The sequence below is a fragment of the Sebastes fasciatus genome, chromosome 20 (assembly GCF_043250625.1).
Source record: "Sebastes fasciatus isolate fSebFas1 chromosome 20, fSebFas1.pri, whole genome shotgun sequence".
NCBI classification, from domain to species: Eukaryota; Metazoa; Chordata; class Actinopteri; order Perciformes; family Sebastidae; genus Sebastes; species Sebastes fasciatus.
The window spans coordinates 4,608,322-4,625,558 of record NC_133814.1 but is presented as its reverse complement, the minus strand read 5'-3'; the positions used below and the strand labels follow the sequence as shown (position 1 = coordinate 4,625,558).

The 17,237-nt window shown below is 39.8% G+C and overlaps 1 protein-coding gene across 1 annotated transcript in view; it reads left to right on the top strand.

Annotated features, from left to right (window-relative positions):
• The window catches only part of LOC141759060 (arf-GAP with dual PH domain-containing protein 1-like), a 56,975-nt gene that overhangs the window by 6,276 nt on the left and 33,462 nt on the right, over positions 1-17,237 (top strand). The window contains exons 2-4 of the mRNA XM_074620964.1: positions 7,723-7,850; positions 12,384-12,475; positions 16,733-16,815. Coding sequence (XP_074477065.1) covers positions 7,723-7,850; positions 12,384-12,475; positions 16,733-16,815 — 303 coding nt within the window. The remainder of the gene's footprint in view (positions 1-7,722; positions 7,851-12,383; positions 12,476-16,732; positions 16,816-17,237) is intronic.

Genomic DNA, 17,237 nt, shown 5'->3' with positions numbered 1-17,237 from the left:
GTCAAAATTTTTGCCCAGGAGACTGGTGTTCGTTACCCGTATGAAACCCGAAGTCAGCGTTGATTTATTTGTCACGTAAGTTACGTACTTAAGTAACGCCGTTTATGGAATTATCTTAAACCAAACCATGATCTTTTCCTAAACCTAACTAAGTAGTTTTGTTGTCTAAACCTAAGGAAGTTGTTTCCTGTGAAGACGGAAGAATAACTTTTCCTACTTTTTTTTCATACGAACCGTTGTATGAGAATACATTGTGGTGCCTCATACTCAAAGCTCAAAGGAAAAACAATGGAATGAGGGAGACTTTTACTGCCTCAGTTACATACTGTTTCATATAAATTGGAATGAAATTTCACATTTATTGGCAGCAATCTTTCTTTGAGCATTCCCCCTTCATTCGAAGGAACACAACATCCTGAAGCAACCATTTTACCTGGAACTGAATGCACCCAACATCTACAGAGGATTTTAAAAAGCTTCATGTTAAGTTTTTTTTTGCCTCTATAGCCTCAAGGACACCGAAACTGTTGGTACTGATGGTGGTTTACCACCAGGAAGTTCCCTTCAAATTGGCGACAGAGTGGAGAATCCCAGTGGTAAACTCAGGCACTTTCAATGATACAAGGAGGAAGACTAGTCTACTTATAGCAGAAGTCTATTATCTCTCAGAACACTTGAATTACAATATGCTGAAACGTTATTATGTAATTTTAGCCCAATGATGCCAAAAATATATACTGCCTACTCCCACTTTAAGTGTAAGAATGAGTTGTTATCATTAACCAAAAAGAGGAAGTGTGATGTATTTGCTAGAATGGACCTGAATGAGAACAGCGCCAGCTTACGAATACCACAGTTTCCAAGAAGAAAAAGGAGAATATGTCATCAAATTCTGCACTTTGGTGGAAAGAAGGAAGTTGAGGTCAACGCACACTTTATGAACGGTTCCAAGATTCCAGCCAGTGACCTTCAAACTGTCAGTTTCAGTCAGAGACAAGACTTTGACATGTTATAGCGCAAGGTTACACAGATAGAGTTGATGGAAAGGGCTCTGCTGACTGAGGGAGTTCTCAAAGAATCTGAGCAGCAAACAAGGATCCTGCAAATACATACATGTATACATGAACATTAAATCTTATTGAAGTCACCGGTACCAAAAACTCAGCACATAAAGGCGGAGGTTATAGGGGTAGCAGTTGGAATGAAGGTATAGACGAGAGTGGTCAGTGAGTAGTAGGTTATAATGACTGCTGTACACCTCTATGAATATGTTTTCAGTCAGCTGTTTGCCAAGCAGCTGAAAAATGAGCCACGGAGGGTAAAGCACGAATGAAGCAGCTGATGACAATCAGCTAATGCAAGCGCGACTTCAGTGCTCTGCCTCAACTAATGCAGTGCTCCATTCAAGCATCTGCCAATCTCGGAGATTGTATGATAGCTTTCAAATGATTTAGTATTCAGATACGCGTAACGTATCAAAAAAAGGGAGTCTTTCTTTTCTGTATAAATCCTGTGTGTAGAAAAAGGAATGATTTAAAAAAAAGAATTAAAACGACACTTGTCAAGGGCTACAGGCATAATATGCAAAAAAAAAAAAAAAAAAGGAAATCCAAAGGGACTCTGAGTTCTGATTACACTGGCACATTTCCTTGAAGAGCCTGTGTCGGGGTGTAACATAAAATACAAGACACTTGAAGCTTCAACACAGATGAATTTTCAGCTGTGTGAACGGGAAGGAGGAAAACATGGACCCACGTCAGGGAATCTACCCAATAATGGACACCTGTCTCTCTCCGTGGTAGCAAGTGATATCACACAAATTGCAGTTATACACAGACACTCCACGGATTCAAGTGGAATCCTTGACGTTGTAACTATATTTAATGTTCACTCTGACAAATACATTCCGTATGAAATGTCAGCCTTTGGAAATGAAGAAAACCTCGATGACTTTCTTATAAAAGCCTTGGGCAAAGCCAGGGTCACACTGGAGTCGTGGGCGGATTATGAGACGATGGGCCCCTGGACACAGACATGCAAAAGGCCCCACAACCTCTCCTACATAGGAACAAGACACACAGACATTATAGTTCTTTAGCCTCTTTTTGTGGTCATTTTTTAGTTGTTTCTTTGTAGTTGTTTTGCATCTCTGTAGTTGTTTTGTCCCTCTTTGTGGTCATTTTGCATCTCTTTGTAGTTGCTTGGGCTCTTTTTCATCATTTTGTTTCTCTTTGTAGTTGGTTTGTGGTTATTTGTAGTAATTCTGTGACTTTTTGTAGTTGCTTTGTCTCTCTTTGTTGTCATTTTGAGTCTTGTTGTTGTCATTTTGTGTGTCTTTGTGGTACGAATGCACCGACTTTTTAGATAGCAATACCTGGGCTTTGGGTATCGGCCGATACCAAGTACTGATCCGATACCAGTCTTTAATTAATAAGCTGTTTCATTCTGGGATCATTCTTTTATGTGTAAGACAACATCAGGCTTGACTTAAACAGCGCTTTCCTAACTTTGTAAAACAAAAGGTAACAAATAAATACATATATATATACATTTACTGAATCGTTATTTATTATTGAAATAATAAACCCTACACCTGCAACTAGGTAACAAAATCTTCAAAATGAACAGAACCTGTTAAAACCTTTACACTCCTTTTTAAATGCAGCAACAAATTGGTCAAAACTTCAACAGGAATTAAAATTCCAGTATATCATGCATATATAGTATATAAACAGAAGTGAATTGAATGTCACTGATATCCGATCCAGCTATCTGAGTCAGTATCGGTCAGATATCCGATCCGGTCGTTTTATGTTACTTTGTGTCATTTTTTTTCTGGTTGAGTCTTTTTCCTGATTGGTGCATCTTTTGAGTGAGTACGTTTTGTAGGTTTGTACACTTTGGGTCCTGGACCTGTGCTGCCCGGTAGGCCTTTTCAGTAATCCCATCCATGGCTGAAGTCAAACAAAAGTTGAGTAAAATATCAGATTGTAACTGCTGCTGTAGAAATAAAAGCCTGTGCTATAGTGCCTGAGGGGTTCAGCCAAGACATGAGAGGGTCACAACCTCTGCTGGCCACGCTGTCTTGTCATTAACCCCCACCATGAAGACTGATGTGTACACACCCAGACATACAAATAAACTGCTGCAGATGCACAAAAGTGCCTGCGAATGCTCACAAACACAGGGTCTGCCATTGTGTAAATGCCCCCCCCACCTCTCCTCATTCATTTATCCCGCATCTGCCCTGCAGTAACGCCACAGGCACTTCTTTCTTCAACCTTGTGCGGTCCAATCAAAAGCTCTGTTGTCTCTCTACCAAAACGAGCCCCGTAACTCCTCGTGAAACTTGACTTTTTTTTTTTCTCTCGACAATTCCTCGGAGACAGGAGCAGCAGCTCTTTAACAAACAGCATATGCACAACGAAACAAAACAGCAGAGTCACACTACATCAGGAGTTTTCCACCTCCTGTTCGCTACAACGAGTGTGCATCTGTTGTTCACAGGAATCCTGTTGAGAAACATCTTCTGTGAACATGTAGAGGAGGAAGCCCAGTGTGTGTGTGTGTGTGTGTGTGTGGTTAGTCAGTCATGCGGCCACAGTAATCTCCATGAGTGCTGTCTGCTTCTCCATAAGGCCTGACTCAGACGGCGATGACCTCACCGCTGAATGGCTGGTTGTGTGTTTTTGTGTCAGCAGGGTTGTGTGTAGGTGTGTATTTGTGTGTCGCTGGCAAAAACAGGAGATGTAACGAATTAAAAACAGCAAGTGGTTTGATTTGTTCTCATCATCAAAGCGCCATCTCCGGTGCTTTGTGCTCCATCACAATCCAGAATGATTAAAAGATGAGTTGACATTTCTAAAAGAAATATTGCCTACTTGTCACGGGTTAAAAGAGATAAATCGATGGAAGATTATCGTAGATGCCAGTAGCACCCTCGGGGGCTCACATCATCTTTCTGCACGATAAAGAACCCACACTCTTTCTCCCTTCCCTTCATCCATCTCCTCCTCATCTCCTCTCCCCTGCCATCAGGCTCTGTGGCATCTCCGTCTAGGCTTTCTCCAGCCTCAAGAGGACAGAGAAATGCAAGAGTGGTATTTGTTTTTTGCCCCTCAACCCTCCCTTTCTTTCTCTCCTTTGGCTCTCATATGATCCCCTCGAGTATTACACACTCTCGCTGCTCTCGTGCACATGTATTCACATGTATTCACATGGCTGCGGTGCACCACGCCGAGGGCCTCCTTGGGTGAGAAATGGCAGCTGCAGAGAGAACGAGATGGAGAGAGAATGTGGTGGCTTTTTGAGTGTTGCCCGTCGAGGACATGGCACTCTCACTCGCTTGTGGCCATGCATACACTATGCATTTTAGCACGTGTGTGCAAATACAATACAGCTACACACACATACACACATATTCCAGTGTCCTGAATAGAGCCTGAATGATACATTGGCATGGCCGAGCCCAAGGCTGATTTTAGCTTGTCAAAGTTATATTGGTATTGGCTTATATTGTGGTGTTATTACTCAACAGTAAAAGTACATCTTTGTCACAACTCTTAAATAACCACATTAAAGGGATATAATATTTATATTAGCTGTTAATTAAAAAACCAAAAGACAAATTGCTGGCATAACATCAGTATTGGCCTCAGAAATGCAGCATTGACGAGGCTCTAATGAATGGCGTGCTCACGAACCAGAAACTAAAGAAGACATTGGCATTTCTATAGACATTTGTGCTGAAGCAATTGATCGATAAGTCAATCCACAGAAAATGAATCAGCATCAGTTTTGTTAATCGATTAATCAGTTGTGATTTATTTAGCAATGAGTCTAAGAGTCCATAGTGATGCTAGGCTGTGGTGCTAAGTCTGATACCGGGTGGGACAGTGTTTTTTTCTCTATTTCTAACATGCTAACAATGACAATGCAAACATGTTTAGCAGGTATAATGTTTAACCATGTATACATGCTAACATTTGCTAATTAGCACTAAGTCACAGAGGGACGTGTCTAGAAGTTAACCCACAAGTTGCACAAATGTTTGAAAATTCTCACGAGACTCGCTGTTGGATGACCTACCATTGGAGGTCAATGCCTAACCTTCGGTGCAATGCCATTGTTCCGACGGTCCATTAGTCCGAAAAAATGTCACGACAGAACGTTATCCCGAACAGAAGTATATGGCTAATTATTGAAAAGTAAAATGACGTCAGACCTTCAGAATACTTTTTTTCCTAGCATGGCAAAGGCATGACCCGCCCTACTCTGCCTCCGGTTGGCTTACATTGATATTCTTACCCTAAATCTAACTAATCTCACTCCTCATGCCTGAACCCTAACCAACCCAACCAACCCAACCAACCCAACCAACGAAGGCATTCAATTCAACAAGATGGGAAGGTCCGATGATGTCATTCTGCATAATAATTAGCCCTGTGCTTCTGTTTGTTGCATGTAGAGTGTGTTTTCGGAGCATTGGGCTTTTGGAACAATGGGCCGTCGGAACAGTGGGTAGTCCCCCTAACCTTATAACCATTCAAGGTCAATACCTAACCTCAACCAATCTCGCAAGAGTTTCGCAACTTGTGGGTTACCTTCTAGATCAACTGCCACAGAGGGCAGCTGAGGCTGATGGGAGTGTCATCATAGAATTTGCTCATGAATCAAAGTATCGATATGAAATTTATGACACGATGATGGCGCTAGATGAAAAATCGGGATCACCAAAGTGATTACAATTCATCCTGAGAGGAACATGAAGGTTTGTGCCAAATGTTGTGCCAATCCTTCTTGTAGATGTTGAAATATTTCACTGGATGAATGAAAAATTTGATCTGCTGAGATGGAAGGTCAGGAGTCAGGATCACTAGTCGGCAGGCTTCTGACACATTTCATGGCAATCCATCCAATAGTTGTAGAGATGTTTCAGTCTGGACCAAAGTGGTGGGCCGACTGACATTGCCCTTCCTAGAGTCCACACCGCTAGCGTGGCTAAAAATAGCAAACTTTCACTGCTTCAAGCTTCTCAAATGTGAGGAATTGTTCTCTTGAACTGAATTGAATATCTTTTTTTTATCGTTTAACACTTAATGATGTCACCTCGGACTCTGGAAATGTGAAAAGTTTGTAGCAGCCTATGTCACGCTGCTACGGACCATCTTCCTGTAGCTTGACCTCTTATCCATAAGGGTAGTGAACTGTATCCTTTTGTTTAGAAAACAAAAAATAATAGACAGATTAATTGATAGTGAAAGTAATCTTTTCAATTAGTTGCAGCCTTATACTTTCCAACATCATTAAAGGGATAGTTCGGGTGTTTTGAAGTGGGGTTGTATGAGCTACTTATTCATAGTCAGTGTATTACCTACAGGAATAGTTTGGAGAAACAGACAGGAACTAAAGCAATGTACTGCTGTGGATGGGGGCAGCAGAAAAACTTATTTTAGAAAAAAAATCAATATGAGTTTAAGTGTACGCTATATTTAGAATATTTTCACCGCTTTATCTTGCCGTCAGACAGCCGTTTCTGATGGGGGACTGAAGCCGTTTTATTCATTTATGCTCTCGCCAAAGCCACCAGACTCCATTGAAAAAAACTGTAATTTTACCTCACAGAACACATGGGTTACTGGTCAACCGCTGCCTCGATTGGTTAGTTTGTTTGTGCTATTGTGTGACTTTGGTTAGGTCAGATTCACTGAAAATCCGTTGAAGTTAACTAACTTTTACTTATTGTTAAAAGTTAGCTGAATTGCCTTCTTGAAATGCTTGTTCTAATATACCCACTGAGCGTTAACACTTAGCTCTCACTACACTCTGTCTTTCTCTCTCTCTCTCTCTCTCTCTGTCACCCTCTGTGACACTCTACGTCTCCGGCTTTGATGGCTTCATTTGCATGGACAGAATCAAAGTCTACGTGTGATGCAGTGACTCAAATGTACCTTTGCTGAACACCCACGGATGCTGCTGTATCACGCTGCAGAGAGAAAAAAAAAAACGCTTCTTTTTTTTGCACATTCAGTCTGACTGCTGATGAGGCTGTAGAGCTGTAGAAGTGTGTGTTTAGTCACATGTTGGCAATAAGCAGCATACGGTCTGTTTAGAGGTGATGCACAGGTGTGTGTGTGTGTGCATGTCAGGATGTGTGTGTTTGTTCTTATCTGTTTTTCTTTTAAAGTATATGATATTGCATGGGCGTACATACAGTATATGTCTTTTTGCATGGTGCATATACATGTGTGTGTATTTTGGAGTCTGCTGATGTAACTAACCTGATAACTACCTCGGCTGAGTTCTGATCAGATCTCAGGCGGTCTGCTTCCTGTCGGTAAGCTAAATAGGATTTCCCCAAAATCCTGCTCCGCTGCCCTGCTCTCCTTTTATGAGCAGCGACACACTCAACCAGAGTCCCTTGTAATATTTGCTTCATTTACTTTGCTCCTATTACCCCTTAACAGCACCAGCATCAGCACTTCCAGTATTTATAGCCTGAACCCTGAGCTGCTGTTCTCTTTGTTGCAGAGCTTTTTATGACAAGATTTTCTCACCCCTCCTCCTTTATCTCTCTTCAACCCCACCACCGTTCTCTCTATCGTCCCTTCTGTACCGCTTTCATTTCCTCCTTTCTCTCTCTCGCTCCACAAACTCACTTCCCCTCCTTTCACCTCCGTGCTCTCTACGCTCTCTCTTTCTCTCTCTCTCTCTCTCCTGCAGAGCCGGACTGGGCGTCGCTGACTCTGGGTGTGTTTGTCTGCCAGGCCTGCTCGCTCCTTCACCGGAGCATCCCTCACATCAGCCGGGTCAAGTCTGTCCAGGACACGTGGGATGCCAGTGACGTGGAGGTACAGTAGGGCAGTAATAGCAAACATACATCGTACTCGCATCGCAAAACCCCCACTTAATTATATCCATCGTAAACATGTACACATCCTAAATAAAACAGCACTTCCCCTTTCTCTTAGTCCAAAGTTATTCAGCTTAAAGAGGACCTATTATGCCTATTTTCACGTTCATACATGTATTTTGGGTTTCGACTAGATCATTTTTATGTGCTTTAATGTTAAAAAAAAACGCTTTAAAAACGACCTCCCGAAAAGCACCAGTCTGCTCTGATTGGTCAGCTCTCTTGTGATTGGTCAACTGAACCAAACTCTTCGGACTCTGCTCCAGCTCCGCTCTAACTAGCTTTGTTTGAGGGTGTGCCAAACCGTATTGGTATTTGCAAATGTGTAACCTGGTGACATCACCACGTTACCGTAGAAAAGGCGGGACTTCAAGCGAGGCGTTTCAGGCAAGTCAGGAGCAGTGTTTCTGTGGGGGAGAGTAACTCCCTTTGGCGTGGTGCAGACCTTTTACATGCACAAAAAAACGATATAATACACTGAAGGAAAGGGAAAAAGCACAAAAAGCGTAATAGGTCCCCTTTAAGGCATTATAATTCTCAAGTTAAAGGTACAGTGTGTACGATTTGGCAGCATCTAGTAGTGTGGTTGCAGATTGCAACCAACAGAGTACCCTTTCGCTCACTCCTCCCTTTCCAAGACTGCGGTATAGTGAGCCGTAGAGTGCAAAACCGTGGTACAAACTGCCACTTTAAATAACTTCTACGCTCCACTCAAATTAAGGAATAATTTTGGGAAATTGGCTTAACTCGCTTTCTTGCCGAAAAATTTGATGAGAGGATTGATACCACTCGCATATCTGGTAAATATGAAGCAACAGCCTGCAGCTTGTTAGCTTAGCTTAGCATAAAGATTAGAAACAGCTATTGTAGCTCTGTTTAAAGGTAACTAAATCGACAAAAAACAAAGTGTAAAAACGGTTGTATGGGGGTTTTGTTCCAGACGGTTTCTGCAACCAGTGGAGACCCCAGGAAGTTACTAGTATTGATCTTCTAATTTAATTCTCAGCAAGAAAGCAAATAAGCTCACATTTTGGAAAAATTCCAAAATGTTGGAATTATTCCTTTAAGAAAAAATCTGTTAGCACAAGTGGTTCTTGCATGTGGCCCAATATAATGACATCAACTGTGACCAAATTGACTGTACTATCTTTTTTTGTTTCTATGGAAACGATCTAGTCAGGGGACATTTTTCTTAACAATATGACAGAAAATAAAGCAGGATGAGGAAACCTGTCACTGAAATAAAGGCACAGCGCTCTACTTGCTGACACATTCTGTAGGTGCAGATCTCATTAACTCAAACTGCTGGCTGCTGTTTCTTTTTTTTGTACTTGTAGGTCAGGGATGGGGTTTTGAGGAAACTGGAGAACAATAGGTTAAAACAGAAATAAAGAAACGTTTTATCTGGCTTAATAACAGCCAATATTAAAGAGTTAAAAAAGCTTTGATTGGCTGATACCAGCGCCTCAACACATCTCTAGTCCTTCCAAGACAATGAATTCATCAACATTGCTCTTCAGCTGAGCCTGACCTCTGACCTCCCTTGGGAAGGAGAGCATTTCCTCACAGGGATCAATGAAGTCCCATTCCATTAGTGAGACCGTTTACACTTATGTGTAAAAAAGAAGCTGAGCTGTCGCGTGCCTTGCAAATATGCCCCCTTCAGAAATATGTCAGCAAGAAACATGACGGCTGTGCAAATTTGTGAACACAGAAATAAATATTCTGAGGTTTGTAAAATGTTGCCTTTGCTTTGCTACGGAAGAGTGAAGTTGCCCCTCGAATGAATCATGTCAGCGGTTTAACACCACCACTGGGTGACAAAAGGGACTTTTGGGACTTTGGAGGAGGTGATGCTGGCGTGAGTCACGAGGAAAAACCCAAAGGTTGGGGATGTGGGAGGACAATATTTTAAATTGGGATGTAAAGGGGGATTTGACTTAAGAGGAGAGTGAGGTTATAAGAGGTAAAATGTAAGAATAATACTGTGGAGTGGTGATTATTTGGAGGTTAAAACACCTAAACACAAGCAAGAGTATTTGACGATTGGATGACTAGATTTGATTGCAGTGTTTGAAAAAAGGATAGTGAAGGCTTTGTGTTAAATCTCCCCTTCTGTTATTGTAGTATTGGGAGAGTTTAGGCTTTTATTTTTGAGACTGCTGGAGCTGTTGTGGTCCCACTCCAATAAAACATCCACGATCAGAGGAGACACTTTTGTCCTTTTCAAAATAATCTTCCATCTTCACAGGAAACAACTTCCTTAGGCTTAGGTAACAAAGCTACTTAGTTAGACTTAGGAAAAGATCGACTTGGTTAGGATCAGGCAACAAAACAACTTAGTAAGGCTTTGGAAAAGATCGTGTTTTGGCTTAAAATAACTCCGGAAGTGGCCAAATTTACTGTAAGTATGTATGTAAGTATGTGACAAATAAATCAACATTGACTTCTGGTTTCACACAGGACACAAACGCCGGTCTCTTGGGCAAAAGTCCGCTATTTTTAGACCCACCCATCCACCTCCACCACCTTTCTATTTCTTGGTTGTCGATTATGTGAATTACACACAAATTGATTTTGTGGGATATACACGAATTACAGTGCATTACTTTTTGTAGGTATAGCCAGCCTGGACTTGTCAAACTTGACTTGGGACATGAGTGCAAAGACTTAAGACTTACTTGTGACTTGCAAAACAATGACAACGACTGAAGGAAAGTCCCCGAAACTATCTTGAGATGAACTTTTCTTCAAGTTAATCAGCATTTTATTTTGAAGAATGTCTTTATGGCTTGTGAAAGCCTTTCACTGCCAAACAGGGTAATATTAGCCTTAATAGGAGCTTACTGTTACAGCCGCGGGGGAAAGAGTACAATGAAAAAGAGCAGTTTGGAGAAAGGTATTATCAGACAGCTGCAAAACTAGGAACAATAAAATAAATAGAAGAAAATCATTCAAGGGTACAATTGCCACACAACAAGTAACTCTATATTAAGGCTACTGGGACTTTCAAAAGGATGTGGTTGACCACATTTTTTTCTGGGGCCGTTTTTGTATGTGTACATGTACTGTATGTGCACGAGCAGATGGTTGTAGAACAAATGAGATCCATCATTGTTACAGCGTGAAGGTGGGAGTATGCATGTTTTGATTAATGAGGCCCCAGCTCTTCGTTTTATATGATGTCATTGTAGAGAGGAAAAATCTGACTTTCGTGATAATATTTGGTTATTTTATTGAACAGTAACTGAATGTCATGCTCTGCAGATGCTTGCAACTCACAGTCTGGAACAGTGAGCATGTTGCATAAAGGGAAGGCATACCTAATAAGAGTAGGGGTGATTATGAAATGGCACCAAAATGTTCCTGCATGAGCTTTCGCTTTGACGACACTGATATCATGCTCTAAATGTCACATCTTAGGTGTCAGATGCATCACATTTTGGCAGCAGATGTGTCACATGTTGATTTCCGTGACTTTCTTCAGAGGTTTGTGTTTCGGTTTGAATTTTCTGCCGCTGTTTGACCTTCACAATAAGACGCCACAGTGCTGCGTGTCTTCCCAGAGCCCCTCAGAGGATAAGAGAGGCGTGTTGAGGGATTCAGCCAGCTGGATTGGGCTCAGGGATTATCCTCGGATGAAACGCACAATGGAGAGAACGAGGGGAAGAGGGCAGACACGTCCCAATGCAGTGTAGCCAATTCCACAATTAATCCCATATCTGAAGAAGTTCTGTCACACTTAGGATTTTCTCTGCTTTAGCCCATTTGTTGATGTCTCATTTAAAGTTTAATGCTATTTTCTTTTTCATATTGTAGTGTTGTTGTCACCATTCTCCAGGTTTTATTTCCTTGGCTGGTATGATAGAAGGGTTTTCAGAATAAAGGGTTTTCAGAATAAAATACCTTTAGACTGTGGCTGGTTAGATATGCTGTTAGATCAAATTGATCTGGCTTCCCATTTATGGAGGACGGAAGCCGCCAAAATAAAAAATGAATAAATAAATGACTCGATAATGCATTTTCCCTCTATTAATTTCCCCTAACTTATTTACTTATACATATATATTTTATAAATATATATTTTTAAAACATTAATAAAAATAGATACATTAAGGGAAAATCAAATAAAAAAGTAGATAGGGGAATTAATACAAAAAGTAAATAAATAAAGAAGCAAATTAAAACTACAATTCTATTACATTTTATCAATTAATTATTGCCTCCGTTTATTTTTTATATTATTTTTGGTACATTTAATGGCAAATGTATATATTTATTTATTTATTTATCGAGTCATTTATTTATTTGTTTTTTATTTTGGCAGGTTCCGTCCTCCATACCCATCCACCCCGTACATGTAAAAAGTAGCATTGTGGAATCTACTGTATATTGTATTGAAGTGAATATTTGACTGTGACTGTGACCAGTATTTAGATGACCAGGCTGTGTTGTCCTGTCTCCCTCTCAGTTGATGGCTGCTACGGGAAACAATGCAGCCAAGGCCAAATACGAGCAGAAGGTTCCTGCTTTCTACTACAGACCAACACACACTGACTGCAAGTAAGTGCTCCTTCTTTCACTCGACTCAAAACACAAATACATGAGGTGCAGCCAGTATGATTTTTTATAAAGGTCAGTGTTTTGTGTCAATGTGTAATACAACCTTTAATGAACAAAATATCACAGATGATTTTCAAGTTCACTTCTATTTTGACAACTGTTTCCTCTATAAATAAAGAGGTAGAGAGTGGTGTGTCCTCTTTTGGTTGGCATTGCTAACAGTTAGCAATGCATGAGTGGCTTTTTCATGGAAGACATCTTCTTGACGTGTAGCTAAAAATGTATTTCATAGTATGAAAAGCACAGGAATAAACAATAACATGTATGATTGTTTCATGATATGGGTTTTAATGTTACAAGAAAAGACAAGACACCGCACAAACAAACTCTATTATTAATATTTGTATTATGAATTTTAAATTTATGGAGGTTTTATATTTGTAAAACTTCCCCAGGGCTTAGAAAAGCTATCTTTATTTGCGTGACGTCTCAAAGTAAACTCTTTATAAAGTCTATATGGGCAATATGCAGATGGGGCCATTGAATAACATTAATGCCTCATTTCCACATAGCTCTGTGTACGTATGCGAGTCAAAGTTCATTCTTTCCGTTGGGAACCTCTGTGATCTCCGATGTGTTTGCGAAACTCATCCCTCTGTTTTTTTGGTCCATAATTTGCCTTGTGTACGTTGAAAAATGTAACCTTTTGCTGCAGATAACGGAGCCACAGGAAGTTAGCAAATTAGCCAATTAATAACTGATTGATTGATTGATTGATGAATGTAATGCAGCTCTATTTATAATTTTTTCCCAAGTGCAAAATTCGACGGCATATTTAGCAGTTTTGTGAAATATTTTATTTAAAACGTATGAACCACTATGTACGCACGCTATATGTTACGCAGCTAGTATGCCACCAATGTTAACCTTAATGTTAGCTAATACGCCATCAAACTTTTCACTAAGAAAAAATGAAACTTAACTTCTCCCCATATCTATGTTGGCGTTTCCATCCATCCGTGAAGAGATGCACATCCTTGCGTTGACCACGAATTTATGGACACAAAACGAAACTGTGTGGAAACGAGGCATAATGCACATGCGTCGTGTGCACAATACGGAAGCAAACTCGGCTTATGCGCTCTTTGAGTCCAGTATCCAATTCTTACTGTATATATAATACATCCATGCTATAGAGTCGGGTGTTAATTATCCGTGGGTACGTTACTAGGAGCAACCTCTTCATGTCATTTGACATAGTCATTTGATTTATTGTAATATAATCATATTGATTAGTGCAGTTTTAAAGTCTTATTTCTGTATGTAGCCTAATGTTGGCTCTTGTTGAGCCTCAGTGAAAAGAAAATGCTGAATGCAGAGTCAGTTACACTGCATGCTGATACAAGTGCATAAGTAATGCTAATACCACGTTGTGAAGTTTATTACTGTAAAGGAAGATATAATATACTGGTTCACACCTGTGCTTAAATATCTCTTCCTCTTTGTGTGTATAAAAGGCCTATAAAAAGTATTCACACACCCCTGTGGACTATTTCAGGTGTTATTGTTTTACAACTTTGAATCACAGTGGGAACTTTTTTGACAACCTCACTGTTCCGTACGCATACATTTGAATTTTATGTGGAGGCTGCTGCATATAGTACAGACTTTTCTGTACCAACAAACATATATATTTTTGAATCTGCCTCCAGGAATATTTTTTTTTATCTTCCCTTTTACTTCTTCACACACTTTGGTTGTATAAGCTGAGGTAGTGGACACAGATTTTCTTGGACATTCTAGCCTTGTCCATCCATCTCTCTCTCTTGTGTCTGCCTCCCTCCAACAGGGTTTGATTAAAATAGACAGAAACAGAGCTAAGACAGGTAGAGTGAGAGGAAGTGTCTTCCTCAGTGTCTGCGCCACGGTGTCTGTTTGTGTTCACTCACTCTGCTCCCCTGAGGACCGCGGGCTTTAGTTCCAGTCCAGTGTCACTAGGAGGTGTCATTCAAAGAGGTATCCGCTAAGAGTACGACACTTTACCTCCTGAACGGTTGTTTGGAGCCTGAAGGGGAGACGGAGAGGTAGAGAAGGAAACGGGATGAGAGAGACTGTTGGCATGGTGATGTGCTGACTGTTGCCATCCTCACACTGAGGAGGAAGACTAAGTCTAAAATTGAGATTGCTTTCTTTGTATGGTAGAAACTGTGGAAACAAAGGCATGTTGTTGAACATAAACTCAAGGACTATTCCATTATTCAGTTTAATCAGGACCTGAAGTAACAATAGAGAAAAATGAAAAAAAGTATGAAATGCTTTACCATTGTAATAATCAATACCACTCTCATATATGTATGCGTATGTAATATGAAGCTACAGGTTAGCTAGAGATATGATATATGATATGTTTTCAAGTCAGCACACTGACACACTGACAGCTGTTGTTGCCTGTTGAGCTGCAGTTTGCCATGTTATGAATAGAGAATATTTTTTACGCTGAATGCAGTACCTGTGAGGGTTTCTGGACAATATCTTTCATTGTTTTGTGCTGCTAATTGATTTCCAATAATACATATATACATACATTTGTATAAAGCAAACATATTTGCCCTTAATATTTGATAAGACAAATCTCCCTTTAAGGTACATTTTGAACAGATACAAAATTTGCCATTCATTTGCATTAATCATGGTCAATCATCATGCGATTAATCGTGGTTAAATATTTTATCGATCGACAGCCCTAAAATGAATAAGTATTAATATGTATATATAATTAAGGGTAATTTCATCCTCACATATTCTTTGTATTTGCTTACAAAAATTTCAGTAAATAAATTGTGTTTTTTAAATGTAGACTACCAGCAGCTGAGACTCGTCACAGGCGTATTTTTACTTCTACAAATGGTATAAACGCAGATGATAACACTCACAGCTTAAAATGCTATTTAGTCCTATTTGACTAAAAGGGCCATTTGAGTATAAGACACTCAACTCTTGGATGTCTATAGGATAGGGCTTCACGATATGAGGAACATGTGTGATATGCGATATGCGATAACGTTGATAGGGATGCACCGATCTGACCTTTTCAGTCCCGATAGCGAAGGCTGGGCTTTGGGTATCGCCCGATACAGAGTACCAATCTGATACCAATCCAGTGTTTGCAGGAAGTCACTGGGAACATTATTTTATGTGTAAGGCAACTTAAACATCACTTTCCTAACTTTGTAAAACAAAATGTTACAAATAAATACAGAGATATAAATGTACTTGTTTGTTATTTATCATTAAAATAATAAATCGTACACCAGCAACTTGGTAAAAAATCTTCAAAATTAACAGGAATTACAATTCAAGTGTTTTTAATGCAGCAACAAATTGGTCACAATTTAAACAGGAATTAAAATCCCAGTATATAATGTATATAATATATTAACATAAAATTTAACTGAATAGATCAGCCCCATTGTCACTGATACACGATCCAGCTATTTGAGTCAGTATCGCTAGATATCCGATATCGGTATCGGTATCGGTATCGGTGCATCCTTAGTTGTTGAATATTGCCATAACGATATTACTTGCGATAAATAAACAGATATTAAAGTGTACTCAGTTCTGCCTTTCTGCTGCTTTCAGTATATTGTTAAAATACAGCAAATTGCTTGTTGAATAAAAAAAAATGAAAGGAAATGATATCCAATATTCTTTTATTGAACAAATTGAACACTGAACTGAACACAAAAGGCACCATTGACAAAAAAGAAAAATCAATTATAGCTACATTTTAAAGTGCAGTCAGTTTTCTACTGATCCTCTCTTTCAACTAAGTCAGAAAATCCCTGAGTTGACATTGCGATGAAGATAAAAAAACAACAATATATTGTGCAGCCCTACTGTAGGGACACATCACCGTGTTGGATCAGTGACGACAGAAAGAAAGACACGAGCACTTTGGTGTTTTCTACACATTGTCAAACAAGAGGGGATGATGTTACAATACCTTTTTCATCTTCATTTGTTGAACATAGCGTGCTCCTCACATCATTATAAGCAATCCTCTATCTTCTTATAAGGCTACATCATGGCATAGGGTACTTGCTGTAGGTCACTTGACTTAAAACTATAGGATATTATTTCTGTTTTATGATGTTTGTGTAATAAAGTAAAGTATAATACTGTGTAGAAAAGGTTTCATAACTCATAATTCGTGACTGATGTGAAAGCTAAGTGTGTGTGTTTCTATGTCTCCAGGATGCTGAGAGAGCAGTGGATTAGAGCCAAGTACGAGAGGAATGAGTTTGAGTTTATCGAAAAACAGGAACCTTACTCCGCAGGTACGTGCACACCGACATGTTTGTATTATTATGCTTGTGAGGACCCTCATCCAAGCTGATCTGTTTTCAAGCTGAAGCAGATTCAGTGTCCCCTCTGATTGAAATAAGACATGGCCACACAACTTGAATATGTAATGATGACATGTGCATTAAAAGGGTCTCAGCTATGTAAAAACACCATTAAAGGACTAGTTTGTCATTTTTGGTAAATACACTTGTGCGCTTTCTTAACTTTCGTAGCTTCATATTTGCTGGATAGATATGAGAGTGGTATCAATCTTATCATCTAACTCTGGGAAAGAAAGCGAATGAGCCTATTTCCCAAAATGTCAAATGCAGCTTTCAAAGAAAAATGTTAAAATGTCATGGCTCAGCATTCAGAGAAAACCTCAGAAACGCCTCTGCACTTAGCTAACCTTAAG